Here is a 17,554-nt window from a genome sequence, read left to right on the forward strand (position 1 = left end):
TAACCCGTGCATTGCACTCATATAGTAGGATGAACCATTTGAGCCTTACCCTTGTCTTTCGTTAACTTAGCCTGTGAATAACCATAATCCCTTCACTTTGAGCTTAAAGAGCCGAGAATTTGCCTCATGCAAGCGGTGTTAATTGAAAATATAATTGGCTTAGGAAACTCGAGCGCATACTAAAATAAAATGTTGAATAAAAGAAAATGATTGAGAGGAAAAAGAAAAATCAGTAAAGGACTTGTTCCTTCATGGCACACTATCACAATGTGTGCCCAAAATCATTGGAATTGATTGTTTAGGGGTAGGAGTTAATGAAAAGAGTGGATAAATCATTTGTTAAAACAAATTGTGCAAGGTTGTAAGTAAAAACACCAAGGGATCAGTGTAAAGTGCATGAGGACAGAATTCTTACACATAAAAAAGCCATTCACTTCCACACCTATACCTTAACCTTACATTACAACCATTAAAAGACCTTTGGACTCTGTTTGGAAAACTTTGAACCATAGAAATAGGACCTATAAGAAATTCACACCCTACGGGTGTATTTACTGAGCTGAGGAGAGAAGTTGCATTCCCTTCCTTATGGCGAAAAAAAGGGCCATTTGAGAGTGAGTGAAACATCCCTTCCTTAGTGAGGCATCTTTGGCAGACAGATTGTTCATTTGAAAATTGAGGTTTAACTTTAAGCTTTGAGGAATTTCTTGAGTAGGGGTATATGATTAAACACTGGCATAACTTCATTTATAATCATGATTTGCGTTTTTTTGTAACTTTCCGAGAACAAATGATCTGTTATAATCCTTTTCTTCTCCGTGATCTCCTCAAACTCATCCTCCGTATTCTTTCATACTTAAAATCCCTCCCAGAAGTTGACTTGTTTTCTATCTGTTGTTTACTTGAGGACAAGCAAAGATTCAATTTGGGGGTATTTGTTAGGCATGAATTTGACTACAATTTAACATATTATTTATGATGAATTAAGGGTGTTTTTAGGGTTAAATTACGTGAAAGAAGGTCTTATAAGTGTTTTTATGAAGATTGGGAAAGATTAAGTCAAACAGACTGTAAGCAGCCTGTTTTGCACAAACCATTAGGAGATGAGCAACCTATGATCCAACGGTCTAACGCTGCAATTTCTGATGACGGATGGCGACTTGATAGACGGCAGGAGCGGCAGGCAGGAAAGGCAGAAAAGAGCAGTTAAAAGAAGCATGATGACAAGAAAGTTCGACCCTTGAGTGTTCAAGGGTCAAAAGGATCTTAACCACTTCTAGTAGTCTAGGATTTATGAACAATTTATTTGGTTTTTGTAATATTTTTATCGCATACTTTCAGTACCATTTTGATCTTTTCTCCCTTAAATAGACGGAGTGGGGGAAAGGAAAGATACTTTTTTGGTGAACTAAAAATAGACGTTTTGGTAGAGAGAAGAGCTCTCGAGGAAGATGATGACTCCATCGATGGAGCTCTGTAGATGGGAAGCAGACTGTTCACTCGGTAGTATGAGTGAGTAGTCATTTTGAATTGGTTCGGCCAGTTAGGGCCGATTATGTAAGCTCTCTATTTTCTATTTATGAATGAATGTTGTTAATTTGTGAAGTGTTTGATGAAGCTTTTTATTCCATTGCTTACGCATATATGCTAGTGTTAGATGAATGATAGGGAACTGCTTTCATCTTCACGGACCTTTCTATCAAACATCCAACACCGAAGCAGGAATGTTAGGAGGTTGTATCAAGGGTTTTCTTTATTGAAATGCTGTTTCGATCATAATGCAAGAAAGAACCAACCTTAGGGACGCTTATGGTTGTAGTAAGTCTTAGAATCTTAAGAACACACGAGAGTTGACTTAAGTGAGCATTAAAACAGAGACCTTGACTTCACTTTACTCCATTCATGAATAAATAGGATGTTTAGGGAATTAAAGTAACCGGTTCCACTGTGCCTAACCTGTTCTACCTTTTATTCATTATCAAGTAATCATTTTTATCAGTTTACTCATTTACTTTGTCACATTTTCTCAATATCTCTCATTATAAAGAATTCACACACCACGAACACCCTGTTCTGCAAGGTTTTTCTCGTAAAATTTGGTCCTCAATCCCTGTGGAGACGATACTCTATTTATCACTTTATTACTTGTTTCTAGTGCACTTGCTAGAGTCTGTTTAGAGGACAACATTGATCGAGGACATGGTTTTCGATCGGTGACCTACGTGTCAGGGGGAAATTTTTAAATCTCAGAAAGATAATACTTAAAGGAGTTTGATAAAAAAAAAGGAAGTAAAATAAGCTAAGAAACGCATAAACAACAGGGTCCAGGTCTTAGCTCGCATCCCTTCACAACGTGACATGTGGAGCCCACCTACACAACTGTTAGCAAGAGTGTAACATAAACTCATCACTAGGGCAAAAAAAATTCGTGCTCACACCTATATAAGAAATTGTTAGATATCTTGTTTACCTTACTTTTTCTGTTCTTCTATTAAGTGAAAACAAATGAATAGGTATGAACTGATTAAGCTTGTTTGTTTGTTTGTTTGTAAGGTAGCATATCTACCATTAAGGTAACTTTGATGTTCTATTATTACATGAATATGTATGATTTGACTTGCATTAGATGTCTACTTCAAATCATGAAGTATATAAATTTATATTTCAAAATAGGATTAAGTTGTGCATTAATTACACAAAAGTTACAAAAACCTATACCCACAAGTTAGACAAAAAAGTTAGGCATGACACACTTGAAAACTAAGGGGAACTTAATCTTCGAGTTGTGGAACTGCTTAGTGCTCTCCCTCTTGCACATCATGCCCCCGTTGCATGATGTTCCCTCCATCTATGGGCAGTTGCATCATATTCTGCCATGCTGTCGTTGTATTGCTCAACAACTTGTTCATGCCCTAGAAATGGACCCTCAATATTGGGCTCTATCATCAGTGTATACATATGCCACATCAGCTAACAAATGCATAGATAAATTAGACGGAAACAAGAATATTTTTGTAGCAAAGAAATAGATAAAACTAGTGGCAAATCTAATTGTGGCAGTGGGATATGTAGGGGAAGAAATGAGTTGGGGAAGAGAGATCATCCCTAATGGACTAACATTAGAATGATAAATCCTAGTCCTGAAGTGAAACTGAGAATAGGAATAAATTGATCAGTGTATAGTATTATATGTAGTATTGAACCTTAATGAGTTTTGCGTTGTTATAATTAGAGGTCTGGAGGGGAACTAGAGAGGGAAGCGAATGTGGATTTCGTATACACCTCCTTCGTAAAAGGTGTATTATGGGCCTTTTATCCTCAAAGTCCATTGTAGAAGGTCTCCATCTAGAGGATCTGCATGCATCAAACATGGTTAAGAACAAAAACATAAAAGATAAGACTATATAAGGTAAATAGAGATACCTTGAAAGTTGATGAGCCACCTGGGTGACTCTTGCACTAGTTGGCACAAGTCCAACCAAATGCGTCTGTGGCCAAGGTGAACCGAAGATATTATTGTATGCTTATTTGTCTCAAATTTTCTAAGATTAGGGTAAAACACAAAGTGTAAAATACATTCCATTTATACTGGTTTGAGGGTGGAAAAGTGAAAGGTCGTGGAGAAGGGGAAATGGTGGAGTGCACTTGTTGCGTTAGGGTTAATTGCCTTGAAATTATGGTATAATTAATGATGACTTTTTTGCTATGCAGATAACAAGACACTTGGGGATTTTTTTGGAAAATGTAGATGAACCTTATGTAATTCACATCAACATGTTGCTTTTATTTTTATTTTTGACTAGATTCAAAAATTGAATTAAACTCTTGTGTATACAGATTATATAGTCTCTAATTAATTTCAAATATTTGATACATTACTTTAGATGCTCATTGAGTATGTCTATTTTATTATTCAGGTAACAACATGAATTGGCTTCTAAGCCAATCTGAATAAAACCTATAAATTTCATTTAAATACCAGGCAAAGAAGATGATTAAAAAAGATGTCATAAATAACAATAGGAAGACAAATAATGAAAAAAAATCTTTCATCTGAAAAGAAATCCATTGACATAATTGATTAAGACCTATGGCATTTGAAACACGCTATAACTACAGAAATCATTATGCAAACTGTCATTATTGTAACCAATAAGCCAATTTCCCATAAAAAAAATTTGACACTTTTATAGTGAGGGTCATATGAAGGCCTAATTTGGGAATAGTGAAGTTAGTTATATATTCTAGAGGATGCTGTTCACAAATAGCCTGCCAGAGACTTTCAATAAAATATAAACTTAACAAATCATTAATCTAAAAATTGAACAAATTGAACTTTAATCAATAAAAATGGGGTTAGTCTATGCTTACTTTATTTTTTGACAAAGTAAGTCTTACTTTGTTTTTAACACTATTAGATGAACTTACTTTGTTAAAGTCCACCATCATCAAATGGTGAAAAAACAAAGTAATGTCAAAAACAAAGTAACCATAGAAGGCACCATAAAAATGAAGTAGTTTATTGGTATCACTCAACAGTTGAAGAACAAAAAATTAGGGATTCCAAGTACCCTGTGGAGTATTCTCATATCCGTCCCATTATCCTAACAGGTAACGGTATTGATCTCGTACCCGTCTCATGCCTAGCCGGTAATAGACATGTTTGGTCTCAGTCTATGAGAGCCTTATAGTATTCAGGGTATATGAAGGCCTAATTTGGGAATAGTGAAGTTAGTTATATATTCTAGAGGATGCTGTTCACAAATATTGTTTCCCCATTTTCATTTCCACTTCATAAAGAACAACAGTAAAGAAACTTGATCATACAACAAAATAGATTATGCATGCGTATAAAGATAGATCACTTCCAATAACAAAAAGTTTCCAAGTTCCTACAAACAAACAGATACATATTTACAACATAATAGGCCAAAGGAAACCCATTTTCCTACCCAAAAAAAGAAACAGTTGCAAATCACATTCCTCTTTAATTTCAGCCACACCTGTTCTCCAAATCCTGTGATTACATTACATGATGGAGCAAGTAGTAGGATCAGCTCGATAATAGTAAGGTTCCTGAACAGTAATCATTTGAGGAACACCGTAACTATAAGGCCAAACCATTTGTTGAACTTTTGGTTCTTCTTTTTTCTTTTCTTCTTGTTTTTTCTCTCCTACTGCGCTTACACTTACTATCTCAGCGTGTCCAATTTTCTTCCTCAGTAAAGTTGTAAGTTCTACGGCGTCAACTCCATCTCCTACTATCTCTATCTGGCTCTTATCGTTACCTCCTAATCCAGCCGATTCAACACCTGTTATTCCCACTGCTATCTTCAACGCTTTTGATCTCGACTTTTTGTCATTTAGAGATACCTTTACCACAATCTTTTGCTGCAATTCAATAGCAACAAAATTCAAATTAGAATCGGAAATCAAAGCAATCAAATTAACTGACTATACATTAAAAAAATATTGATACCTTCATAGTGTTTGTTGAAATTAATGTCTGAGACAATAGAACACTGTTATATATGTTGAAGCAGAAGAGGAGAGGATTGATTTGAAAATGGAGGCATGTCCTCCTCTTATTTATAGTGGCAGTGGCAGATCAATTTTAATTTAGAAGAAAACAAGTACGTAAGAAAGAAACCCCACACGGAAAGAAGAGAGAAAAGTAGCAATGAAGGGGATATTGGCACGTACCTTCGCTCATCAGGAAAAGTCTTTCTACTGTCAAGATATTCAACTGAGTTAGGGGCTGGGGAGAAACAAGGTTCGGTTCGGTTCGGTACAAGCCAAGTCTACTTCCAAGTCAATGTTCTATTATTAATATTTTTTATTTTTTTTATTCTAACTCCAGACTTCTTCAATGCCTTCCACACATCAACATGCTTATAATTCACTGTTATTATTAGACCACTAATTTGATTTAATGACTCATCTCATTTCATTATCAGTGTAGACTATAGACTATCCTAATCATTTTAATACTTAAAATACAATATAAAGTCTCCAGAGTAATGAAAGTGGGGTAATTGAAGTTGTAGAAAATAAAGAAGAAAAATTCAAAGAATGAAAAAAAAGGACAACATGTAGGTATATAAAAACTGCATTTTCTTATGGAATTATATATGTTTGATTTTAAATTCTTCTTTATCCGGATCCTACGAATTCGTGAAGTACTTAAAGTCCGTTTGGTATGCCGTAATGTAATTTAATGTAATCAAAGTTGTAATGTAATCAAATTTGTAATGTAATGTAATGAAATGGTGATTCTATTACAATGTTTGGTTTACAAATAAAAACAAAATGATAGAATGTAATGACCATTACAATACTTATGTTTTCCTAATTAAATGTAATTATAAAATTTTATTTGCATAATTAAAATAAACGAACAACATGAAAAATGAGAAAAACGTGAAAAACATAAAACACGAAAAATGAAAAAATTGAATCGAAATCAAATACAAAATTATATTAACTGAAATCAATAAATTAATGAATCGTTTTTCGTTTTTTAGTTTTCGTTTTCAACAATTTTCACCGTTTTTTATTTTTTATTTTTTTCCCGGTTTCCCGTTATTTTTCATTTTTTGCGTTTTTTTGTTTTTCTCTTGTTTTCAATTTTTCATGTTTTTCTCTTTTTTGTGTTTTTGACAATGATGAGATGTGAGATTTGATAAATGAGAGGTTAGATTGAGCCTTAAAAATAGGAATTAGAATTACATGTTTTGGATGTAATGGGAATTCAAATCATTTTTCTATGTAATGGGGATTACAAGAGTTGTTGAACAAAATTTAACTAATGGGTTTGTCATTCCATTACAACAAAATTGTAACATGCAACCAAACATGCTAATGGGCCTTGAATGTAATGATAATTCCGTTACAAAGCTCATTACATCTTACCAAACGAGACCTTAGATTAGAGTATAAAAAAAACTGTACTGAATAAATCATTTCTTTGTAATTTTAGGATTATTGGAACTGCTATCTAAATTAAATTTTTTTCAGCCACTTAATGATGAGGACATCCTGTCAAAATCCGCTATACAGTTCAAACCTGGCAGATGCTCCCGTTAGCGCAAGAAGAATGAGTAGACGAGTCAGGCTGTTTACTGGGCCAATGAAACCTTGACGAAAGGTCACGTAGGCGAATTCTTGCTTTACTTCCTCATCAAAGAATTTTAGCATTGCTTTCTTACGAAGGAGACAAGTCTGACATTAGCAGACATCGTTCTAATTACTGTCGATGTGGCTTACCCATATTATCCTTTGTTGTTGTTGTTTTTTTTTTGCTGTAACCCTAGTAAGGGTAAGCCCGTAATCTTTGTTTAGGGGAAGTATTTATAACCCCATTAGTTTGTAAGGATGGTGAACTTTTTATCAATCAAACTATATTTCTCTTTGAGAGCAAGGTTTTATACCTATATATTGGAATTAACTCCTTTTAATTTAGCTAGAGAAGAAACTCTTTCTTGATTTACAATTAAAATCATTAAGTTTGTCTTCAATTTGTATCAGTTGGTATCAAAGCTAGCCTGAAGGGCTTTATGACAAAGGAAGATTTTGTGAAGTTTCAAATCAAGGTGGAGATTTGTAAATGCGATTTGAATTTCACCGTCCAACCCGTGTTGAAAATGGAAAACGTCCATTCAAACCTTTTTTTTCTTTTTCTTTTTTTGTTCACACATGATATTTCCTCCCATTCACATGTATTTTTTTTCTATAAATACTATACATTAACATAGTTTGACGCATCGAGGTAAGGGCTGTTAGTGTTATTTTCTCTATTTTTTGTACAACTTTCAGCTCTCTAGAGGAATAATTTCCAGTCTCTTTGGCATGTGGAGTAGGCCTAGGGGTGTCAATGAGACTTGGTAGTTCGCAAACTATTCGAGTTTGGCTCGGTGAAAGCTCAATCAAAGCTCGGTTCGAAAGGATTTGACTCGAGTTCGGGATCGGCTCGAGCACTAACAAGTTGAGTATGAGCCTTTAGCTAGAAAATTACGTTTTGATAAGGAGCAAAATATATTACAAACCTTAATATATTTCATTGTTTGAAATTTTTCTCAGAGTTTGGATATTCCGACTATAAATACCATTTACAATTCTTGAATCTCGGTAATAACACATGATTGTTTTTCTTTTATAAATATTTTAAACTTATATTGAATATAGTATAAGGCCTTTTTGTTAGTTATTCTCTATGATTGTTTTTCTTTTATAAATATTTTAAACTTATATTAAGTATAGTATAGGGCCTCTTTGTTAGTGTACGCATGAATTTAGTTAAAGCTTATAATTCTTGGACTTGCAACTTCATGACCACTTGACAGATGCAATATTTGCTTTTCTTCATATCCTGGTAAGATAATTTTTCTAGAAGTGTTTTGTAAAGGAGGATGCCTTTGCAGTTAAAGCTAAAAGAATCTATTTGCTTATTTTAAACTCATATCGACTCGAGTAAAGCTCTTCAAAACTCGGTTCGAAAGGGTTCAGCTCAAGATATTAACCAACCAATACCGAACCTATCTAAGTTCAAGCTCCGCTCAGCTCGTTTACACTCCAAAATAGACACACTGTCAAACTACCTAAATCTCCATATCATTTATTCTCATATATTTTTTGTTGCGCAAATTAAATATTCCATTCCGAAGGGAAATTTTTCCTCATAGCTATATTATAAATACAGGTTTTGTTTTTGACAAGGATGATGACAAAGTAAGTTCATCCAATGGTAAAAACAAAGTAAGCATAGCCTAACAAACATAAGATACCAGATCTTATAAAATCATTTATATGGGAATATCACCCGAATATAAAGGAAGCAAAGTATTTGGTTTACATGATCACAAACTCCTTTACCATTAGTTATGTAGAAATCCACATTGTAGAATTTTTCAATTGTTGTCCCATCCATCTGAATTATAAATGTGAAGTTCATGTTTGATCAGATATGCAGCAATTGGCTGACACGGTTTCACAAAGTTTCTAAACATTTTCTCATAAATATTTCTGTGTACTAAGAAGCTCTACAACAAAAGTTTCTTTAAAAACTATCTGATTTGCACATTCAACCTTCGGAGCCAAACGGAATGAATAATCATATGAAAAACATCATATCTCTGTGGAGGATTGTTAATCAGAAAATGCCTTTGCACCTGTTTGACACCTTGCTGCTTTCTTCTATACTCATCTTCAGGTATTCCCATTAATATCTTTTTCAGGTTTGGTATTTCACTAACCAATACCTCAACAGTAAACGCCTCCCAATTAAGAACATCACTGAAAGGCAATACATAGTTCTGAGAAATTAAAACAGGAACACATTCTGCATAAATTGCTTCCACAATTCTTGGACTTGCAACTTCATGGCCACTTGGGCAGATGCAATATTTGCTTTTTTTCATCATATCCTGGTAAGATAATTCTTCTGGAAGTGTTTCGTAGACGAGAACGTCTTTGTCCTTTTCCTTCCAGTGCTGGAAAAGGGAAGGTCTTAGCTTTCCATGGTTTTTACCTGCGAAGAATGCTAGGGTTGTTCTGTTAGATGGCGACAATCCGCTGGTGAGGTTTGAAATTTCGCCGGTAATTAGATTGATTTCAGGAAAGGAGGCATCTTTCTTGGGATTGAAATATTCAGAAGTGTTTGCATTGCACAGAACTCTTATGGAATTGAAGTATAGCTGATGCTCGTACCAGGTTGCTCGAGGCCCCTGTCACCAACCAATGTTATTTCACTAAAAGTTATATATTATGGGTTTCCGTTGGAAAATTTCTACAATGTATCGTATTAGTACTATTACTAGTCCAGACTACTTAGATGATGCCACGTCGATTCAACAGTTGATGTGGTATCATCTAAGTAGAGAAACTATTGTTTGTCTGTTTAGATGATACCACATTATCCGTGGCATCGTCTAAGTGGTATGGACCAGTACTAATTGTAGAAATTTTCAAATAAAACAAGTGATTTATTTTCAAGTCATCATCATACTATAGTCCAAACAAACAAAATGGAAGTTATAATGCATATATTTAATTTACCCAATCATGGCAGGAAAGCATGAAATGATCAGCTCCATGGGTTGTGTTCCAGTAAGAATATTTATGAGAGACGATACGAACATAATCAACGACAGTACGTTCGAGTACAGCTTTGTCGCGAATGATGGGATGGAAGAGATGTTCAAGGATCATCACTACACTGAATGGAAGAAAGAAAACCTGAGCTTCATCAGGATTCAATGTCCTGAATTTTGTATTACTTTCCATTAAGCTAATGAAGATCCCTTCCATTGAGTATATATTCTTCCCAGGCCCATAATGAAATAAAGGTGGCTCTCCCTCTTCATACACATATATTTTTAACATTTTCTCCATTAACAGATAGCTCCTGTGCACAATTACATTGAATTCATCTATCATCACTATATATTATATTTTTAGTTTTATATATAAGCAAGAAAGATCCACACATGATACCGATAAAGCTATAATTAACTTCTATGTTGCACGGAAACGGAAACGGATACGGAAACTGAAACGGAAACGGATACGGGAAACATAATTTCTGAAAAACATAGGAAACCGAAACGTGGGGGAAACGTGTAAATATTAAAAATATAGGGGCATATTTATAAATATTAAAAATATAATAATACATTAAAAAAAAACAAGATTGAAGAACAAGAGGAAGAAAGTCCAAGTTCAAACGAGATTCAGGAGACAGATTATAGGAGAAAAAAATATGGGTAAGTTCTTTAAATTGAAGGATACATGGAAGGAATTATCTCTCAAATAGGAAGTTTCAATTTTTCAAATCTTAGATTGAATAGAAATTGCAAAATAGAAGATGTGAATTTCCAGAATTTTAATGGAAATAGGTAGGGAAAACTGTTTAAAAATTGAGAGACGCCTTTCATATTTTGGGTAATTACGGAAACGTGCCCGGAAACGTTTCGTATCAGTTTCTGAGAGTTTCCGTTTCCCACATCTGCCGGAAACGGGGAAACGCATGTCATGAAGAGTTTCCGTGCTTCATAGATTAACTTATGAGTTCTATTTTTCTTTTTTTCTTCTTATATTTTTGTTTTTCTTTTTTTCCATTTTAATCGTTTTCTTTTGTTTTTCTCATGTTTTTTCCTAAATTGATGAGGTCATCAATGTGAAGGAAGCGGAGGAATCCAAAAAACGGGGCACACACGGTGTGTGAGAACAGCAATACGTCGTGTGAATCAACAAAAAAACAAGGTAAGAGCAGTCACACGGCATGTGAAATCTCTTGGAGTTTCTGATCTTTCTAAATGAATCCATAGTGTGTGGATCTTATAACACATCGTGTGGCATATCGAAGTTTCAACCCACATGACAAATGGACTAACTTCACCAGCAAGTTCTGCCAATTCTATAACTTTCGTCTTATACTGTATTTACTATTTTATCACTACCTATTTACTGTTTTTTCATTTAGTATATGTTCTAGTTTGTCATTAGGTTATTTGTATTCATTCTGGCCCTAGTGTAACAAGTGATGTTAGTACTTCACTGGGGTATTATGTTATTCCTATCTTAAGGTTATTGAGGTATAAAAGACTCAAATTTTGTAAAGGATGCAACTTTTATCAAATCAAATATATTTTCTTCTCCATTTGAGGCAAAGGTTTCTAACCTTTGGAATTATTTCATGTGATTGATGAACCAAGTTTTGCGTTCAGTAATCAATAAGTTAAGTTCATGGTAGTTTACTTTGATGACATCCTCATTAGATAAACACTTGAGAATCAAATTGAGCACATGAGGGTTGTATTTGACTTGTTGAGGAAACATCAACTCTATGCAAACACTAAGAGTATGACTTCATGATGGAGAGTTTGGTGTTCTTCGAGTATGTTGTTAGTGGAGAAGGCATTCCGTGGATGAAAAGACGGTTCGGGCTATCCAAGAGTGGCCTACGCCTTGTAATGTGGGGGATATTCGAAGCTTCCATCGGTTGGCAACATTATAGCGGAGGTTCATTTGAAGAAGGGAAGACAATTCAAATGGAAAGATAAACAAGAAGGCAGTTTTGCACTCATTAAATAGAAGTTAAGTACGGCTCCAGTACTTACATTTTCAGATTTTGATAAACTCTTTGAGGTAGAGTGCGATGCTAGCAGAGTTAGGGTTTAAGGAGTATTGATGTAAGATAATAAGTTGATTGCCTACTTTAGCAAGAAATTATGTGACTCAAGACAAAAATGGGCTACCTATGATAAAGAGTTATATTCCATAGTGGAGGCTTTGAAGACGTTTGAACACTACCTAGTTGGGAATGAGTTCGTTCTATACACGGATCACCAAGCCTTGAAGTACTTGGGGAAGCTAAAAGCAACTTAGGAGTTCCATTCATGCTAGATGGTCTGTGTTTGTGGATAAGTTCTTCTACAAACTTATCCATAAAGTTGAACAACAAAACCGAGTTGCGGATGTGTTGAGCCGAAGGGTAGCACTACTCAAGATTATAACAGTTCAAGTAGACTAATTTGAGCACATGATGGGTGATTAAAAAGAGGGTCTGAACTTCGGAGCCCTTTGGGAGAAGTGTACGAGTCAAATTGGTGAGAGTAACTACCATTTTCTAGATGAATATCTCATGAAGGGGAACCAATTATACCTTTTGTGTACCTCCATTTGGGAGAAGGTGATTCGGGACTTGCATGGGGGAAGTCTTGCGAGGCATTTTAGGAGAGAGAAGACATATAAAGCAGTGAGTTCATGTTATTATTGATGTGGCATACTTAGTGCAACTATGTTATATATATCAAACCGCCAAGGGGCATGCCACTTTACAAGTCATTACTAGTGATGAGTACCGTTTGGAAGAATCTCTTCATTGGCTTTGTTTTGGACTTGCCAATGACTCAAATGAGGGTGGACTCTATCTTTGTAGTTGTGGATAGATTTTCAAAGATGGCACACATTTTTTTGTGCCGAAAGACCAATGATGCCTCATCCATAGCCAAGTTTTTCTTCCGAGAGGTAGTGAGGTTGCATGGGATACCGAAGAGCATTATGTATGACCGAGATACCAAGTTCCTAAATCGTTTTTGGAGGACCATTTGGACTTTATTCGACACTTAATTGAAGTTCAATACTACCTCTCACCCTTAAACTGACAGACAAACTGAGGTGGTGAACCAAACCTTGGGGAATCTCTTTAAAAGTAAGTGCAAGGGCAAGTCGAAGATGTGGGATTTGGTGATAGCTCAAGTAGAGTTGGCATACAACGTGGTCATTCATTTGTGCACCAAAAATCGCCTTTAGAAATGGTGTACACTAAAGTAAGGTACTTTGTGGTTGCCTCTTCTATTTAATTCAAATGAATAATCTCTCTCTTCCTTTTTAATATATTTTTTTCTCATTTAGTACCATTCAGACCACTTGACTGTCAAAAAACTATAAAACTACCCCTAACTCACCAATGCGCGTCTTTGACAACAACCTTGGCGCAAAATGGCGCACCAGGTGCGTGCCATGGCGGTTGCGCCACGCCATGGGGGTGTCATGGCGCTAAGGTATGCGCCATGTGCCATAGGCGCGCCTTTAATAACTACTTTAAGTACCCAACCACACCCTTAACATTGTGAGCATATCGAAAGGGGACAAGGTTGGTATTCCTAACAAATTCATGATAAAGTGAAAGAGAAGCTTAGTGGAATACCAAGTAAAAGTAAGGTTGATGAGCACTAAAGGATGTGCAGTTTGAAGTCATGGTGTATTTGAGTAAAGAATGCCTAGCTAGTGCTCCGAGTATTCAACTGAGGAAATATGACCCCTACACGGTTACCAAGAGAGTCAATGTCTTTGCCTACCATATAACACTCCTGAATTGGTAGGGAAAGACGCATCCCTCTTTTAATATGCGTGACTTGAGCCCTTAGAAGCCGAATGTGCCTCTCGAGTACACCGTCTAAGACTTAGGGTCCAAATCTTTTCGAGAATGAGAGAATGATGAGAGCATCAATGTGAAGAAAGCGGAGGAACCCCAAAAACAAGGGTCACACAGTGTGTGAGAGCAGCTACACGTTGAGAGAGTAAGTGCATCAACGAAGAAACAAGAGCAGTCACACGACGTGTGACCCTAGCCACACAACGTATGGAATCTCTCTAGGGTTTCTAATCTTTCTGAGGGAATCCACATAGCGTGTTGATCTTATAACACATCATGTGGCATATCGAAGCTTTAGCCCACACGACGTGCAGACTAACTTCACCAGTAAGTTCTGCCGATTCTACAATTTCTATGTTTTATTTACTGTTTTGCCACTACCTATTTATTGTTTTGCCATTTAGCCTATTTTCTAGTTTGCCATTAGGTTATTTGTGTCCATTCTACCCTTACCTTAAGTGGTGCCAATTGTGTATTGAGTGGTATTATGTCATTTCTATCTTTGTGTTATGGAGATATAAAAGCCTCACATTTTGTAAATGATGCAACTTTTATCAAATCAAATACATTTTCTTCTTTATTAGAGACTGAGGCTAAAGTTTCTATCGTTTGAAATTATTTCATTCTAGTTTAGTTTAAAAATAATTATTTCTTTATTAGTTTAAATTCAAAACTATTAGCATCATCTTCATGAATCTATATCATAAATAGAATGAGTTCTATTTTTAATCCAAATATAAACATTATTATTTTTTTACTGGAAATATAAACATTATTTCATTCAAAATGAATTGCCAAGTTTTATTTATTTTAATTCTAAATAAAGGAATTCACTCATAATAGAATTCAAACAAAGAAACTCTAAATCAGATTCAAGCAGTTGGTTCTTACTACATATATATTTCTAGGAGTATAATAGTATAATATTACAAACATATAGCCGACATCAGTGGTTTGTTTTGATTTGTTTTTAAGGTTAATTGATTTTTTGTAAGTTAAGGTTAATTGATTTAATTATAAGTGCACACTAATATTATAGTGCATCCTTGTGTCCTAGTTTTGAGAGCACTGTGCCAGATTCCAAAGCCGAGTATTGCTCCTAGAATTCATAATTTAGTTCGATTTTTTGTGCAGATACATATTATATTAATAATTTTCACATTCTCATATCTTTCCAATATTTGGAGATCTGGTCTCAGCATCTGCCACACTAAAAAAAGAATGGATTCCATGTATAGCTCTCCTAATTCCATTTTAATATAGTTTGAAAACATCAACATTATATTATTCAAGCCTATTTCTATCCAAGATTGAAATTTAATTAAGTAAATATACATGTATACAATTAATGAGAATCAATGAATATCATCTCATTATTGTTTTGTGATGCTTAAAATTCTGCAAGTTTCTCTATATTTAGACAAACATTAATTAATTCAAATCTTAATGAGAAAAACATTTGATATTGAATCAACAGATTTTAATTTTTTTAATCTGTAACTGTAATGGAAGGAGAAAAGAAGAGTAAATACCTGTGGAAGGCACAAGAATTCCTATAAATAGATCCTCGAGGAAGATAATCAAAATCATGATGATGTGAAGAAGAACAGTTGGAGTCGAGTATGGCTTCTTTTATCAAAGATCTAGCCATGGAAAGATGTGCTTCGACCCTCTCCAGTTTTTTCATATCAACTTCCTTAATTTGATCATCCTGCTCAATAAGACTACAAATAAACAATACGTACTTAATGATGAAAAAGGTAAATAAAAGGATGATTTAGAAAGACCTTGGAGATGCCAAGATTGAAAAACCAAGGCCATTGATGAGAAGATGGGAAATAAAGCCAAGAAAGAACATAAGAATTGTTTGTAGAAAGAAGAAGAACGAGAGTAAGAAGAAGGATACATGAATATTTCAAGTAGTTTTGCTTCATTTTGTTTCATTCTTTGAGTCTTTCTCTCAATTTTACTAAATGGAATGGAATGGAAGGAAGGATGTAATTTGGTAATTTGTTCACTCTTATATAATCCAGATAAGAACCGTTTCAAATTTCCTTCCATTTTTAACTTTGCCAACCTACCTTAACACTTCTTCTTTTTCTAGATATTTTTTACTATACATGTTATATATTTTAGAATCCATAGTTTATAATTTAAAACATATGCTTTATATATTTTGAGTTATATGATTTTTATTTTAAGATAAAGTATGTTATATTTCATTAAAAAAAAAAAAGATAAAGTATGTTATATAAATAATTAACTAAAAAAATATTTAATTAATTACACATTCAAATATTTTATTGGTTAATATGTAACATGTTATTAAATTATTGGTTTAGCACACAGATAATATATATATATATATATAGTGCGCTAAAGTAAAATCTTTTTTTCTTTCCAATCTACTGTATTAAGAAAATTTCTACAATAGTTAAATAGTTAAAGACTAAATTGGTCCTCAAATATTATGTTAGCATAATTAATAACGTGTTCATACACGAATTGATTTTGGAGTGATGACGCATTAGCATTTGTTGATATCCAACTACTATAAAATCTCTCATTTTTAACTCCATCATACGGTTTAATAATTTATGTTTGGTATCTGTGTCGTTATGTTGGCAGCCTCCTGCCGTTCAATGTTACACATTGAACTGACGCATCTTTTTCAATCCAATCCTATAAGATATCATTTGGCATGATTGTTCGAGAATGTAATGGTTTGGTAAATTTATCTAGAGGTGGGCCTCTTGGTTTCACAATGTCCGCTTTACATGCTAAGTTGCTCGCAATTTTATTTTCTTTACGTGTGGTCTATGATTGTGGTTTTCAAGCTATTAGAATTGCATTTGATTCAGCATCGGCAATCCATTTGTTAAGAGGTGATCAAGTTTTGTCAAATGCACTGGGTGTTATTCTTGGTGATATTTATGAGGTAGTCCAAGCATTCTCCTCTATCGAGTTCGTTCACGAGTGCCACCAAGTGAATACTGTAATGCATAATCTTGCTGCTTGGGCATGGTGTCTTTCTTCTTTAGAAATTTTTATTAAAGATTTCTCTTTGTGTGTTTCATCTTGTATTCAAAAAGATATTTTCTATTTTTCTTGATAGTATTATAAGGTTATTTTTTATCAAAAAATAATAATAATAATTTATGTTTGGTATCAAAATATGGTACATATTTTAAAAATTAATAACTTCTTTGAAGTATTTTTTATGTTCCAATTTACATGTCAGTTTACAAATTATTAAATTTTGATAAATGAATAAAATTACGGATGTATTTTGGAAAAGCATTATATATAAAAGATTTAAAGATAAAATGTTATCAAGACTATAATTAAAAGAACATAATTATTTTATTCTTGATTTCTATATCAATTGCCTCAAATAATTTATGAGAAAAATATGTTTTTCCGATTTCAAAATAGATTTTGAGATATCATACTGATAACATGAGAAATTAATATTAGTACATATGTCGATATTCTAGACGGGCCAGAAATATCTAGAGCATTGGAAACCGTTGAATTCAACCAACATGGATACTACCTTTTCTTTAACATGTGAACCAATAGAGAAATCTTCATGTCCTACTCGGACTATATCCCACC

At 34.1% G+C, this 17,554-nt stretch overlaps 1 protein-coding gene across 1 annotated transcript; it reads right to left on the bottom strand.

Moving 5' to 3' along the window:
* Positions 1-9,062: 9,062 nt before the first annotated feature.
* LOC136231207 (probable glycosyltransferase At3g07620) lies at positions 9,063-15,623 on the bottom strand. The gene is made up of 3 exons (XM_066020522.1): positions 15,469-15,623; positions 10,054-10,402; positions 9,063-9,722 (listed from the first exon to the last, which is right to left on the bottom strand). The coding sequence occupies exons 1-3, from the start codon at positions 15,621-15,623 to the stop codon at positions 9,063-9,065; spliced, it is 1,164 nt and encodes a 387-aa protein (XP_065876594.1).
* Positions 15,624-17,554: the final 1,931 nt, after the last annotated feature.

The sequence above is a fragment of the Euphorbia lathyris genome, chromosome 5 (assembly GCF_963576675.1).
Source record: "Euphorbia lathyris chromosome 5, ddEupLath1.1, whole genome shotgun sequence".
In the NCBI taxonomy this organism is placed as follows: domain Eukaryota; kingdom Viridiplantae; phylum Streptophyta; class Magnoliopsida; order Malpighiales; family Euphorbiaceae; genus Euphorbia; species Euphorbia lathyris.